Source organism: Schistocerca americana, chromosome 2, assembly GCF_021461395.2.
Source record: "Schistocerca americana isolate TAMUIC-IGC-003095 chromosome 2, iqSchAmer2.1, whole genome shotgun sequence".
Taxonomy (NCBI): Eukaryota; Metazoa; Arthropoda; class Insecta; order Orthoptera; family Acrididae; genus Schistocerca; species Schistocerca americana.
Window position 1 is genome coordinate 659683137 of NC_060120.1, and position 15889 is coordinate 659699025.

At 48.5% G+C, this 15889-nt stretch overlaps 1 protein-coding gene across 1 annotated transcript in view; it reads right to left on the bottom strand.

Annotated features, from left to right (window-relative positions):
* Positions 1-527: 527 nt before the first annotated feature.
* Positions 528-15889, bottom strand: part of LOC124594306 — a 33270-nt gene continuing 17908 nt past the window's right edge. The window contains exons 2-4 of the mRNA XM_047132669.1: positions 15430-15655; positions 14649-15386; positions 528-626 (exon numbers count right to left, since the gene is read on the bottom strand). Of these exons, the coding sequence (XP_046988625.1) occupies positions 528-626; positions 14649-15386; positions 15430-15655 (1063 nt within the window). The remainder of the gene's footprint in view (positions 627-14648; positions 15387-15429; positions 15656-15889) is intronic.

The following is a 15889-nucleotide window of genomic DNA, read 5'->3' on the forward strand; positions in this document are numbered from 1 at the left end:
ACGGAAAAAAAGGACTCCAACATTTAGAATCAATAACTTTGCAGCTATCTCTGCCCTTAATTAATAACACGAGTGATTATTCCAACATTACAAGCACAGAAAGGGAAAACGAATGCTTGTGCTGCACCTCTGAACTTGCACACTGCATAGATAACACAAATCACCCTGAATTTGACCCTTCTAACAAGAGAGCGCTCTCCAAACTATTCCACGCTTCTGCGCCGCCTTACCATCGTTGGCTTGGAAGTGTGTGGCGCTCGACGGCGCGGCTTTGAGATCAGCCGGGCTGTTGCATTAAGTGTGGGTAGGATTGCCCATACAGCGACGGTGTTGGTAGACTCCACGCTCCATAGTAGCAGAAGCTGTTTCCAATAAGATTCAAAACCCGCACGGCCAAGTCACTTGCCTTTCCGGAATAAGCCTGCTGTCCTCGCCTCTCTCGCTTCCCATCTAACATTGGTGCAACACTCACGTCTCTCCACCGTAGGGCAGCAAATTACTACGAAATTCTGCCTCCCACCAGAGTTTTAACTATTGACCAACCACTCAGCAACTTCTGCACGAAGCAGTGACTGGCCGGCCAGATTCCCACAGTGCGGCGTTCGTCCGCCCTGCTCGTAAGATTTCTGGAAACAGGAACGGGAAATTTTAGGGGTCTGCACTCCCACAGAAGACTCTGGTTTTCTCCGTAGTATTCTCGAGACGATATTATTTGAGAAGCGAGTGATGTCCCGCCGCCTTCCGGTAGAGTGTTTGCCCTTCAGGTCAGCAGTCACCCATACCACTTTCTCTGGCTAACGGGATGGCTCGCCTCGGCCTGCCCACGTGCTCAGGTACACTATTGTGCGGACCTGGTTTTGCCGAAACTGGGCATTTTTGTTACCGCTACACGCGGCTTAGCCACGGTCAGGCGAGAGCTAGATTCTTTGTGTGTCGCCCAGAGGTCCCCTGCTGAAAGGACTGGACCCGTGAGAAATACGAGTATAGAGGCCCCCACATATTGCCCCAGAAACAGCTGCCAAGTACATGAGTGTCAGATGAAAAAAATACAGCACTGAAGTGAGATTAAAGAAGATTGTCATCAATATAAGACTAACTACGGCACCCATCAAATATCATAACCACTGTGTTTCATAGTCTCATTAAAACTGGAATGCAATATTGAATTATTTATAGGTGATGGGACTTTTTCTTGATTTTTAAAAAAAGTAAAAGGCCAGGATGAGGCCGACACCTCACAACCTGTTTCGTTGTTTACACTACTGCCAACACAATGTACAACAGGGTATAGCACCAGAGTTATCTGAGGCTCTTTCATCGACTTGGTAGACTGAATAACTTCTTAAATAATACTGTGTTTCCATTTTCAATATTTAGTTTGTAATATGAACGAAAACGACGTTTCCTATGGGAATCGCATCAAATAGCTTTAAAGCAATCTTTCTTTGCTATAGTTGAAGAAATACAGTACACAGCCACTTTTTAATAATCCTATTTTTTCCAGAAGCCTTCATGGTTGTCACACATTTTAACTGCTGTAATACAGTTGTAACTTATCTTCGACATCATTAAGTTTATGTCGACTGCAGCTTACCTGTGTAAAATAACAATTGCTTTAGCTACAACGTTTCTGTGACGTATATGTCGGTAGCAGCTAAGGGTAACATTATTATGTTTCAGCTGCAGGGTTCAAAATATAGACGATTTAATAACGAATGCGTACCTGTTCACCAACTGAATTCTTTCTTTCTTTTGCTACCGCCTTTATCCCGCAATGTGCACATCGTCGACAGGGTTAAGTACGGATTTGGTATGGTTAATTTTTAGGGGCGGCCGGATGCCCTTCCTGCCGCCACCCCATACCCCCCGGGACGCAAATGGTGTACCCCAGCTGTCTGCGTCTCGTGTAAATCGTGATAGAGTGTGAATGTGTTTCAGATGTCTGTGAGTCGTGTAACTAAGGCGGGACGTGGGGACCAGCCCGGTATTCACCTAGGAGGATGTGGGAAACCGCCTAAAAACCACATCCAGACTGGCCGCCACACCGGCCGTCGTCGTTAATCCGCCGGGCGGATTCGATCGGGGGCCAGCGCGCCTACCCGAGTCCAGGAAGCAGCGCGTTAGCGCACTCGGCTATCCTGGCGGGTCACCTGTTCACCAAATGAATATCGGCGAAAAAACAAAACACTTCTTAGTATAACCAAAGTTGTATAAAAAGTGGCTGATGCTACACTTCTCTAGGAATTTTAATCCACAGTGACGTATCTCAACAACCAGTAACATAGATACATTCTTTGTATAGGCTGATACATCCACACATTATGAAAATGTAAATACAGTACCAGAAAAAATATTACACCCTATTAGAAGTTCCCAATTCACTCAAGATTTAATTTTGCAACAGTGCATATGGAGTACATGAAATGATTACATTTACAGATCAATAGCACAAGTGGTTGTGAGGTAACAGGTATCGTCCCATGCTGAGACACCCATATTGGTATGCGGCGCATGGACAGCACTGCAGGCTCTGACTCTGGCATCCAGTCTGTCGTATAGATGGCGAATACCGCCCTGGGATACTTGATGCTACGCCTGCTCGATCTGTTCAAGTAGTTCTGTAAAAGCTGGTTGACGAGTTGCACGAGTCACACCTCGCCTATCATATTCTGCACGTGCTCGATTGGAGATAAGACCGGCCCTCATGCTGGACAGGGAGGTTGCTGTGCGTCTTGCAGAGCACTTCGAGATTCACAGGCAGTGTGTGGGCGAGCACCATCCTGTTGGAATGACACATCATCTTTCTAGCTCCAAGAATGGCAAAGGAATGGGTCTAAGAACTTCCTGCTTGTACCGAGCGTCCCTTCCAGAAACACCAAAGTTGAACACTTTACGAGACAGCGCTCAATAGGTGTACATCGTACGCACAAACGACCTTCGCTTGCGAGCAAGCATTCATAACTGAAGACCACGGCGCGCTATTTCGTCTTCCGAGTGATCCTCCGATGTCACCAGACGTGCCGTGCAATTCGATGGTGTGGCCTGAGTGGGAAACGGACTAGAGGTGTGCGTGCCCACATTCCCACTGCTAGTAATCGGTTCGCAACAGTTCGTGTTGACACTGGTCTTACAAGCTCTATTATGTGTGCTGTGTTAGCTGAACGATCTGCCACTCCTGCCCTTACAACACGACAATAGTGGCGGCGTCTGCGCTGCGTGGACGTCCAGAAAATCATCTACGGCTGTGAGAATGTTCACGTGACCACTGATAACAGCATCGTTGCACAGCTAACGCAGTACGTCCAACTTGTGTGACCATTCTCCGTAAGAAACATCCCGCACTCGGAAGGCTACGAGGTGCATTCAAGTTCTAAGGCCTCCGATTTTTTTTCTCCGGACTGGAAAGAGATAGAAACATGCGCATTGTTTTAAAATAAGGCCGCGTTCATTGTCAATACGTCCCAGAGATGGCAGCACCGTACGGCAGATGGAATTTTACCACCAGCGGCGAGAATGAGAATTGTTTTAATACTTAAAATGGCGACGTTTTCCTTACTTGAACAGAGTGCAATCATTCGTTTTCTGAATTTGGGTGGTGTGGAACCAACTGAAATTCATCAACAATTGAAGGAGACATGTGGTGATGGAGTTATGGATGTGTCGAAAGTGCGTTCGTGGGTGCGACAGTTTAATGAAGGCAGAACATCGTGTGACAACAAACCGAAACAACCTCGGGCTCGCACAAGCCGGTCTGACGACATGATCGAGAAAGTGGAGAGAATTGTTTTGGGGGATCGCCGAATGACTTTTGAACAGATCGCCTCCAGAGTTGGCATTTCTGTGGGTTCTGTGCACACAATCCTGCATGACGACCTGAAAATGCGAAACGTGTCATCCAGGTGGGTGCCACGAATGCCGACGGACGACCACATGGCTGCCCATGTGGCATGTTGCCAAGCAATGTTGACGCGCAACGACAGCATGAATGGGACTTTCTTGTCGTCGGTTGTGACAATGGATGAGACGTGGATGCCATTTTTCAATCCAGAAACAAAGCGCCAGTCAGCGCAATGGAAGCACACAGATTCATCGCCACCAAAAAAATTTCGGGTAACCGCCAGTGCTGAAAAAATGATGGTGTCCATGTTCTGGGACAGCGAGGGCGTAATCCTTACCCATTGCATTCCAAAGGGCACTACGGTAACAGGTGCATCCTACGAAAATGTTTTGAAGAACAAATTCCTTCCTGCACTGCAACAAAAACGTCCGGGAAGGGCTGCGCGTGTGCTGTTTCACCAAGACAACGCACCCGCACATCGAGCTAACGTTACGCAACAGTTTCTTCGTGATAACAACTTTGAAGTGATTCCTCATGCTCTCTACTCACCTGACCTGGCTCCTAGTGACTTTTGGCTATTTCCAACAATGAAAGACACTCTCCGTGGCCGCACATTCACCAGCCGTGCTGCTATTGCCTCAGCGATTTTCCAGTGGTCAAAACAGACTCCTAAAGAAGCCTTCGCCGCTGCCATGGAATCATGGCGTCAGCGTTGTGAAAAATGTGTACGTCTGCAGGGCGATTACATCGAGAAGTAACGCCAGTTTCATCGATTTCGGGTGAGTAATTAATTAGAAAAAAAATCGGAGGCCTTAGAACTTGAATGCACCTCGTACAATTTGACACATTTCATACTCGCTCAGTTGGCAGTATACACAGGCCTCTGAAACTTTGCACATAGCGCATGCGTTTCAAGTTGGCAGCGTAACAGGTTAACGTGTAAAGAACGAGAAGGAGAGGCGTTAGGCGTGGGGCGTGAACCGATCCCAGCGTATTCATCGCTGCTAGTCGTGACGTCAAAGTTCCCGCGTTGTCGGCTGTGGACATAATGTGCGTCGTGTTTAGTTTCTACCGTGTAGTTGCGCTGTACTGTACTTTGTTTCGCTGTGGTTTAGAATATTCTGCTACTCGAAAAGAACTTAGCTCCCCTATTGACAATCCTTTGTGCCAAAGTGTGCTGCTAGACAGCGAATCACTGAAGCCGCGCGGGCTTAGCCGAGCGGTCTCCGACACGGTGGCTCAGCGTGTTCGGTCAGAGGGTGAGCTGCACTCTGTAATAAGAAAACTGAGTTAATGGATCAACGACAAACTGAAACGGATGTCTTGCGACGTCCGCTCCGAGCAGATATAACGGACTAAAACGAACAAAATGAGACTAAAAAAAAAAAAAAAAAAAAAAGAAAACAGTCTAAGGCGCTGCAGTCATGGACTCTGCGGCTGGTCCGGGCGGAGGTTCGAGTCCTCCCTCGGGCATGGGTGTGTGGCTTTGTCCTTAGGATAATTTAGGTTAAGTAGTGTGTAAACTTAGGGAATGATGACCTTAGCAGTTAAGTCCCATAAGATTTCACACACATTTTTGAATCACTGAAGTTACTACAGACATTTCGTGAGTTTCAAGAGCAGGAGAAAGAACACTCAAGTATTCGTGAACAACCATCAGTTCCTGCCGATAAAGTTGTGCAACAAACATCAGAAGCTCTGGGAATTAGTGCAAAAACAGTGGTAAGCAAGGGAGTGTTATTGCAAAAGTTGAAAGATGTAGGCGTGAGTCATAACGATTCCGAGCGGTCTGGATCATATAATAAATGTTTAGTGACTCCTAGAAGGAAGATAAAGCAGCCTCAACCTGTCACCTACATAGATTCTTTGAAGACTGGTGCAATTCTCTGCCAGATTTATGCTTACTACAGCAGGAAAGAGTATCCTACGCTACAAAGTTACTTGTGTGAACGTTTCAGGAGTGGGAAAACGTCACTGAAAATTGTGCTGAAAAGTACGTATTTCCGTTACAAAGCGCTAGACGAACGCGTAGTCCTGTTAGAAAAGGCGCATATTGTTATGCCTCGAAGCATATTTTTGCACAACATTGTGGGGAAAGACATTCATTCGATTGTGTTTGCGATGACGACCATGAAGACGATTTTGGCTCTGTATCCGAATACAAAGGCGATGGGGAGCTGAGTGGAACTGCACCGTTTTCGCCGTAAAATGGTGAGTGAAAAGCTATCAATATCAGTTATTTATTGCATCAGTGTCATTACAAAACTTTGGGCGAGAAGTTACAATCACGGCTATAATTTATTTTTTAAAGTAGATACCATGTTTTTTTCAAGATATCGATCGTCATCAAATGGTTATTTTCTTTATTTCTTTGCTCCGTTACCGAAAGGCGTGCAGTTTATTATGATTATATACACATTCTTATCCGATTGTTTAGTCGTGTTAGCAAATCAAAAACGAATTCTTAGATGTACCATTATTGCTCAATAGCTTCCATTTACTAGATAGAACAGAAAATTATATCGTCTGCTATGTATGTAGAAGCTGCTGATGCAACATCGCTATGCAGTATGGCTTATCTCGCTTTACGTAATGCGATCTGTCAAGTGCAATATTTCGCCGGCGCAGGTGTAGGAAGCACGAGAGCGTCTCTGTGACATGGCTGCCTACACGCTTCGCACGTTTGCACCGCACTGAGCCCTCTCTCTTGTTGTGAGCATTCCCTATTAAAGCGTAGACACAGGTGGCGCTCTAGTAGCTACGCCACTACGCTATCTGGACGGACGACGATGAAACCATTGTAAGTACGTCTACTTTTCCCCAAGATTGCGTCATCGGATCAAAACCGACATCGTCTTTCCAGGTGTATCGATTTTTTTCCGGTAGTGTATCTTCTCAAACATCAAAGAAAGAGTAGCTGATGGCTCTTTGCAGACGTAATCGATATGAGTAACTAACTGCCTTAAGGCTGCATTTACTTGCCCCTATCACTCTTGTAAACTGATGTTTCGTTCGCGCTGCTTTGGCGTGGATAAAATATCATCAGGTACGTCATAGAAATCAATTATTGTTTCTGGATATTTATTGAAACATTATTCACCGTAAGAATCATCTGTGAATTTACGTAACACATACTACTAATTCTAATTTGTTTTAAAACGATATTATGTGAAAACACAATGAAACAACTCTGATAGACCTGATCGAAGAAAAATTCATAAATAAATACCAGTTACGACAGAAAGTCTCCGAAACATATTAGAAAAAAGGAGAGGAAATAATAATCATAGGTTTCAAAGATGACCTTTGGAAGGAAGTCAGACTTGAAAATCGCCAAAGGTCTCCTGCTCCCTTATATCTTTCCTGTCAAATCTCATTAGACACGGCTATTGAGAGGTTGAGCCTGTTGTTTCCAAACGCGGTAGCTTCTGTTTCATTCCACTATCTTATCTGGTATAAAATGTTCCATCCTAACAGTCCCGTTTCTATCCCAAATCGTTCTTTCCGCGTTTCTCACTTTGTGGAAGCTTCCTTTTCCCAACGTTATCTTTACAGGGATGTGCGAAGCCATTTAACCTTCATTTCACAAACGTGTAAATCGTGTGATTATTATGGAATTACCTAGCTGAAATTTCGGAATGTAGACACTGAAATTTCTACTTCCGCCATAGTATGACATATTAAAGCAAATGATTTTGGCAACAATTCGTAATTCCGAAGTGTCACTCGCTCAGGGTTTTACACAATCTGTTTCGTGTCATTCGATTCCAAGGAAAGTAGAAATAGTTCGTGTTACAACGAGATGCGTAATCAATTTTCAGAAATATCCTACATGCGTCGGTATTGTACAGCGGATGTTTTCCGTTCCATTGTCGAATCGAGCATGGACAAAATGGTTGTCCACAGGTCACTGTACACCACCTAATCTCACTGGTTTTGTTGTTATTGTGCTTCCGCAAAACGTACTATATAGTTAGTCGCAAACTGTGTACTATTACTACGTCTCAAATATGTATCATCATAGCGAATAGCACGACCTCTTTCTTCAAAAGATACTCATGGAACCTTTATTAACATGTCCTAATCATCATTGTGCCAAATGAAATCGGGATATAAATCTATCAATAAGGCACTAAATTCTTTCGATCTTCTTGTTTAATCGCAGATGGTGAACAGCAATCAAAAATAGTATGCAAGTCTTGTACGCAGTCCCGTTTGCTGCTGAGCTCACTTAATCGGTATGTTTGCGACAGCATGCTTATCAGTGCGTATGTTCCAAAACGACGGGCATTTTAAACAGGATTTTTCCGGTGCTCATACCGCTGATTTTATTGATGATAAAAAGATAGGGACAAATGTTTTTGGACCGCCCTTCGGCTAGGGACTGTTTGAATACCCAACAGAAGGACTGTCTCAGTGCCACTATTCTTCAGTACAGATTCAAAGTATGAGTGTTACAAACTTCCTCCTGCTTAGGCAAATGAAGATAACAGGTTACTTGTTTCTGCGTTTGATATGGCCTACGATGAGCTTGATGAACTTATGGAGGGACCGTTAGTTCATGGTCGGTTCTTCAGAAAAACCACAAAAAGGACTTTTTATTATATCTTTGCAGTCATTAGCGGACTAAAAACCAACCGAGGATTTCGAGATGGCTATTCATAGCAAATGGCTGAAATTTTGACGACATGTTTCCGGTAGCCTGGCCTCAAACAACCTTGGAAGTTTTCTTGATATCATTACTCTTTCACAGATACAGAGGCTCAAAGTTACCCTACTCGTAAATAAAATATGAAGGGTATATCCTTGATAAATCCATGACTTAATTAAACTGACAGGTATACCAGTGAATGAATGCGTACATTCGTGGGCGGTTCCTGAAAAAGCCCTCAAAAAAGCGTTTTTCTCCATTTTTTTCGTCCTCAGCAACGGATCAAACCCCAGTCGCGGATTTCAGGACGGCTATGCACAGAAAATATATGTGATTTTTACGATATATACCTAAGATTCCGATCTCGAACATCCTTGAAATTTTTCTAAATATCTTTATCCGTTTTCGGGATACGGAGGTTCAAAGTTATACTAGTTGCCCACATAAAATGCTATGTGAACGAAAACGTAGTTTATAAAGTTGCGTAGCAGGGAGAAATATGATTTAAAGTTTCTCCGTTATCATTAGAAGGGTTCTGAAAACTCCATGTTGTAATGCTGAAAACAAGCTAAATTTTTGTTCCGGTCAGAGATATAAAATTACTTTTGCGTTATTTCAGTTTCACGTAAGTAAACTATCAAAATTTCACTGACCCACCAAATACTTTTCACATAGAGACTTGCCCTGCTGCGACAGGGAACAGAAGGGAACCATCGGAAAAAATTCTCCTATCAGAGAACAAAAAAGCCGAATATGCTCCTGTTTATTAAAAGACTTTGACTGAAAAGTGCGGTACCAGCTGCCTCATTCTACCTTCTTCAGAACATTTAATGTCTGCAAAAATATTGGCGTGCAAACATATTCGCGCTTTCTTATGCTGTGAGAGAAGGGGACAGTGGCAACGAGAAAGAAACGAAGAAGTAATAAATAATGAAAGATAGTAGACAGTAGCTGTGGTAGTATACAAAGAGCGAAGGCAGTATGAGAGAAAGAGAGGGACACAGTGGCTGTGAAATGTAGTACAGCAGTAAGAGAACAGTATTAGGAAACGAGTGAAGGAGACAGTCCCAGTGGAAGAGGAATAAAGGGAAGGAGAAAGTGGAAGTGGGTGAGAGCCAGTGATAGTGAGAGATAGAGTCACTGACAGTGACAACGAGGAAGAGAGATGTGTTGACAGTGAGAAGAGAGAGCAGCATTGGGAAGGAATGAATGAGACAGTAGCAGTAAGAGAGAACACGAGGGAGACAGTGACTGTGAAAAGAGGTAGCACTAATAGGACATAAGGAGAAGTCTTATATGGCGACCCTGCCAGGATATAAGTAGCAAGTTTTGCATGAAATTATAATTAACCACTAAAAATATCACCACATGATTTAAATACTGATGCACAATATACATATGAAACTTTCCCTTTAAATGTAAAGAAGGACTGTGCTGGTAAACTTCTACGTTATTTGATACTGAAACAGATGAGTGAAACTGAATGTACTCAGACAGTTTTCTCTTTACTTATTCTGATCATTTCTAAACTGACACACAATATTTTAGCGCAACGCAAACTGACCTCTTCGTTACTCGAACTACTGGAATACAGCGAGTGGCGCAGTGGTTAGCACACTGGACTTGCATTCGGGAGGACGACGGTTCAATCCCGTCTCCAGCCATCCTGATTTAAGTTTTCCGTGATTTCCCTAAATCGCTTCAGGCAAATGCCAGGATGGTTCCTTTGAAAGGGCACGGCCGATTTCCTTCCCAATCCTTCCCTAACCCGAGCATGAGCTCTGTCTCTAATGACCTCGTTGTCGACGGGATGTTAACCTCTAACCACCACCACCACCACTGCCAGCTAAATAAAAGATAAATTCTTGATATCCAGTTCGACAAATTTCCTTTTTCTGACGGACACGTCCGCTCATATTAACATCTCAAAACTCTGGCATCTCTCTCCCCACATCCACCATTGCTGGTGGCTCACCTTCAACTGCCCAACGCTACGCGCTGTTCACTTCCAACTGCTCAACACTACATTAACGAATAATCCAATAGTGAGTCCAACCAGCCACAGACTGCACACAGAGCAGTCAGTGATTCTGATACAGAGTACTATGTGGAGTCACCAACATAAAAACCTAAACAGCCTACTTACAGTGATTCTTGAGTTTCTCCCGGCGTATTTGATAATCATAATATCCACGGGTATGCTGCCGGTCTATAGTGTCCAATGGCCACAATATTTCGGCGATCATACATGTCGCCATCATCAGGTGAACTGACAGACTGAGCTCCTGTGAACGTGCCGGCACGGAGATACGTACGCTATGGCTGCTCAGAGGGAACTGGGTTCGGTCGACTCCGACTCCGTTACTCATGTGCCTACCTGAGGCACGTGTGTGAGCAGGGTAAGCACTTGTGTGCTGTTCCTGCAGGACCTGAAATAGATGTTTTAGAAAAGACTTCCTAACCGTTGTTGGGGTCCTCTCGGTGTTTATCTCGTGGGTCCTGGTGTTGTTGGGGGAAGGGTTATTCCCGCAACAGGTCCGGCCAACGGGTAGTTGGTCGGTGGTGTTGCTGCTGGCCCAAGCCCTGAATGAGCCGATTGCGGGATTGTCCCGCTTTTTGGTAAAACTGACGTGCTAGGACTCGGAATCGGTCCCGCAACGTCAGGATACCCGTGTCTTCATGGAGAAAGGTGGTTGGGTAGAACCTGGGAAGGCCCAGCGCAAGCTTCAGCGCCTTGTTTTGTACGCGTTGTAGCGATCGTATCGAGGAGTCGGCGGCATTGCCCCACACCACGGCCGCGTACTCTAACACTGGGCGTACCAGTGTCAGATACAGCGTGATGCCGTGACGGGAGGGCAATGTGGACTCCGGGTTTAACAAGGGATAGAGTGCACGAAGCCGCCCTATCGCCTTGTTTCGGATCCACTGGATGTGTGGGGCCCAGGTGAGCCGCTGGTCTAGTCTCACTCCGAGGTAGGTAGCTGTTTTTGACCACGGGATGGGGCCTCCCGCGATGTGTAGGGCTTCTAGGTTTGGCGGCACTCTGCGCTTCGTGAACGCCACCGCCTGGCTCTTGCCAGCGTTAAATTTAAGGCGCCAGATAGTGGCCCAAGCACCAAGCGCTTCACCTCCTTGCTGGAGGCGACGCCCCATGGTATGCGCGTTCATGCTCCGGGTGAACAGAGCAGTGTCGTCCGCATAGAGGGCCAACTCTACTCCGTTCACTCGCGGAGCGTCGGCGGTGAAGAGCGAGTAGAGTATGGGGCCGAGTACCGATCCCTGCGGTACGCCGGCACGTATGGGTCTGTTTGTGGACCTTCCCTGTTCTGCCCGGACGTGGAAAGTCCTGCCAGATAAGTAGGACCTGAGAAGCACTCCGTGCGACGTCGGTACCCCGAGTACAAACAACTTGTAGACGAGGCCGTCATGCCACATGGAGTCGAAGGCGCGTGAGACGTCCAGGAATACCGCCCCAAGGTATTCCCTGGTCTCCAGCGCCCTCATAGCTGGTTCCACGAGGCGGAGCAGCTGGTGGGTCGTGGAGTGACCTCCACGAAAACCAAACTGCTCGTCTGGCAGTATGTGTTCCTGGTCCACATGTTGTAGAAGTCGCCGCACGTAAAGTCTCTCAAAAACCTTCAAGAGACATGGGAGGAGGCTGATGGGCCTGTAGCTGGATGGCGACCGGTGGTCCTTGTCCTGCTTTGGGATGGCCACCACCTCGGCATGTTTCCACACCGAGGGGTAGACACCCGAGGCCAGGATTTCGTTAAAGACTGTGGCCAGGTATTGCTCGTACTCCTGAGGAAGATTCCTAAGGAGTGAGTTCGCGATGCCGTCGATGCCACCTGCCCTCCGGGCGTTGAGCGATCGGAGTTGCAATGCGACTTCTTCGGCGGTGATGAGGTCTATGCTGTCACCCTCCTCTCGTGCTTCGAGGAAGACTGGGAGACGTTCTTCCACTAGACGGACGTGGGCCACGTCGATGTCTTCTACCACGGGTCGGAAGTTTGCCTCAAAGGTGTCCGCTAGGACACTTGCCTTGGCGTCCGGCTCGCAGAAGTGGTCCTGACCGAGTTGCAGGGGAGGAATGCGCTGCCTGCGGCGCAAAAAACCTCTCACGACTCGCCATGCACTGCCGTCATCTGGGTCGAGGGACTCGACAAGGTCGGCCCATGCTTGGTTGCGGTGTTCGCGGACGGCCGCAGTGATGGCACGACGCATGCGGTTTATGCGGCGTTTCGTTTCTGGCTGTCGCGTTATTTGCCACTCGCGGAAGAGATGGTTTTTCGCCACTATAAGCTCCCGTATTGCTGCGGGAGGCGTCGCGACCTGTCTTGTGGCTGGCGAGTGCGACCAGGTGTGGCAGTCTCTGCAGCTCGCAGGAGCGCCTGATTTAGGGAGGTGATGGCGGCTTCCGCCCCCACCTCCTCCGGATCAGGGGCATCTGTGAGGTACTCCCGTACCTCGGTTTGGAAGTGCTCGACGTTAATATTTTTGAAGGATGGACGACCGGCCCGCACCGCCGCGCCGACGACGTCTATGTCAAAGATCACTGGCAAGTGATCTGATGACAAAGCCGTCCTCGTCTCGGCAGTCGTAAACCGATCGACCCCCCTCAGTACAGCAACGTCGAGAACGTCTGGTTGTCCGCGCACTGGGATGTGGGTTGGGTCGTAGGGCCCTAGAATGATGGCGCCGTGTCTGAGGGCGGTGCATTCAAGTCGGCGCCCGCTGACATTTGTGAGGCGGGAGTTCCAGTGGGCGGACTTTGCGTTAAAGTCCCCCCCGATGAACAGCCTCCCCTCCATGTCCAGTAGGGTGTCGAAATCGGCCTCTTGCAGAACACCCCGCGGCGGCCGGTATGCCGCCACGAAGGTGATCTTGCCGACAGACGTGTTGACGGTCACGGCGGTGGCTTCAATGTGCTCGAGTTGTGGCAGTTGCACCGGGTAGTGCCGCAAGGACGACCTAACATACGCCGCCGTTCCGCCGCCGTGGGTCGGCCGGTCAGTGCGGTAGCAGCTGTAGTTTGCGACCCTGACGTGCACACCGGGTTTTAGGAATGTTTCACAGACGAGGCAGATGTCTACTGCCTCGCTGTGTAGAAATTCCCTAAATTCACCCTGCTGCGGTATAAGACTGTTTGCGTTAAAAACGCAAATAGTCAGGCCATGGGTATGGTCGTTATCCATGACTGGGGGGCTGGGCGATGGCCTGGAGGGCCGTCGCAGCTGCGGAGACTAGACTGGGTAGTTGTGTCATGATTCTGTTTAATGTTTGCAGTAGCGTCTGCAGATCATCAGTGATAGCGCTCGCGGCCGCGGGGGCGGGTGGCGCTGGGGCTGTACTAGGCTGGCAGCAGGGGCAGCCTGTCCATTTTCGGCGTGGGTCAGGGGGGGGGGGGGGCGGTGGGAGTAGCCCAGCAGCACTGGGTTCCGGCAGTGTGTTGGTAGGTGGTTGCAGGTTGCGGGCGGGTAGGCGGCATTCACCGCGAGGCGGGGCCTGCTGTTCAGCAGCCCGTCTCCCGGCAACAGACGCAAAACTGACTCCTGGCTGCACTTTTTTGGCAGCCTTGCCACGCTTGCGGGATTTGAATGCGTTACAGCCCCTGTAGCTGGCAACATGCGGCTCACTGCAGTTGCAGCATTTAGGCTGTTCGTCGCGCTTTTTTACGCAATCACGGCTTTGGTGTGCACCTGCACACTTCACGCAACGCGCGGGCATAGTGCAGTTGTGTGCAACATGGTCTAGGCCTTGGCAAGAGTAACACTGAAGCCTCTTGCCTTTGGCCTTGAGTAGTTCGACTGAAACATCGATGTCCGCAATTTTGTCGAGTTGAAAGATTTTCCTGTTGTCCTCGTTGTCCACTAGGACGACAAGGAACAACGGCATCTTTTTGTGCGTACGCGGCGATGTCATTAATTCTACCGTGCGCGCGGAAAAACCCGACTCCGCGAGTTCGTGTTTAAGGTGGGTAGGGTCCATCTTGATTGGCAGGTGACGTATAACCACCTTTAGTAGCTTCAGGGACTCGGTGTTGTGGATATAGCAATGGAGTCCCTGATCCCTAACGAGATCCATGAGCTTTTTGTGCTCGTCTATGGATGTTGGGAGGACCTTATAGACGTTATTCCGTTGGACTTTGATTGACTTTACTTCCACCACTTCTTTACTCATGCGACGGAGGTCCATGAACTCGTCGTCCCACGTCACGACTACTGGAGGGGGGCGTGCCTGTTTACGTGCTGGGGCGGCGGGTTCCGCTTCCATGACATCTTCGGTCGCCTCTGCGAACCGATTTGATGTGGCTGGAGGTGGGGGGAGCACCTTCTCAAGCCTTTTGGGCTTGGCAGTGTGCCGCCGGTTTGGTACGGTAAAACCGTCTTCCTCGGCTGCAGGGGGCGCTGTGGGGGCGTCTGCAGCAGCAGCCTTCTTTTTTGTTTGGCGCCCTTCAGGCGCGGTTGCTGCGGTTTGTTCCTCAGAGTCAGAGGTGGCTGGTCGTTTCCGTGATGCCTGTTGCACTTCCATTGACATTTCTGCCGATAGAAGTGTCCCCAGGTTGGCTTCAGGAATTTCTAGTAGCACTGGCGTTGTTGGGTGCCGTGTTGGGTTTGGGTGGTCGCTGTCAGTCAGTCCCTGCACGGCGAGGACTGGCGCACTAGCGGCTTCTTCACTGTAATTGTCCGTTGGGGCGATTAGCAGCGCACTGGCTTCTCGAGTAGCCAAGACTGGTGACGCAACACCATTCGGGGCCGCCTCCGCCGGAGCAGCAACATCTTGAGTTGCTACACCCGGCAGGGCTCCCGGCGGAACAATCACCTCTTCTATGGCCGAGCGCGGCAGTTCACTCAGCGGAAAGGAAGGCTGTTTGCGGCTGTTGTGCCAGGGCGGCGGCTAAGTCGTGGCGCACGAAATGTTCGTACGCCTTTTCCGCGGCCTCTTTTTCTGCGGGTGTTTTTGGCTTTGCTATGCGATTCATAATCACAAACAGCTCAACGGCAGAGATGGGGCGGTAGCCTGAGGGGGCGCAAGAAGCACCGACCGTGGACGCGGTATCGCTGGAGGCGGGTGGTGTGGCGGATGTTGCCCCCGACAGAGTGCGATCTGTCGGGACAACATCCTCTATGGCGGTTAGGCAGCTATTTTTTGGGTCCATGGGGCACCTGTAATTGAGTAAGAAAAGATGTAGATATCTAGTGATCGCGGACTGGTCCCACGTGAAGGGGGTCCTGGATCACAGCGTGCCCTAACGTTCCCTAGGCGTGACGCAAATCGATTCCTGAATCGATTTGTGCCACAGCCAGTAGCAGACAACACGACAATTTTGCCGCTAACCAACCCGCGTGCGAGTAGTCAGCAGGAGAGACAAGCTTTTGCTTTTGCCACGCGGACGCCGT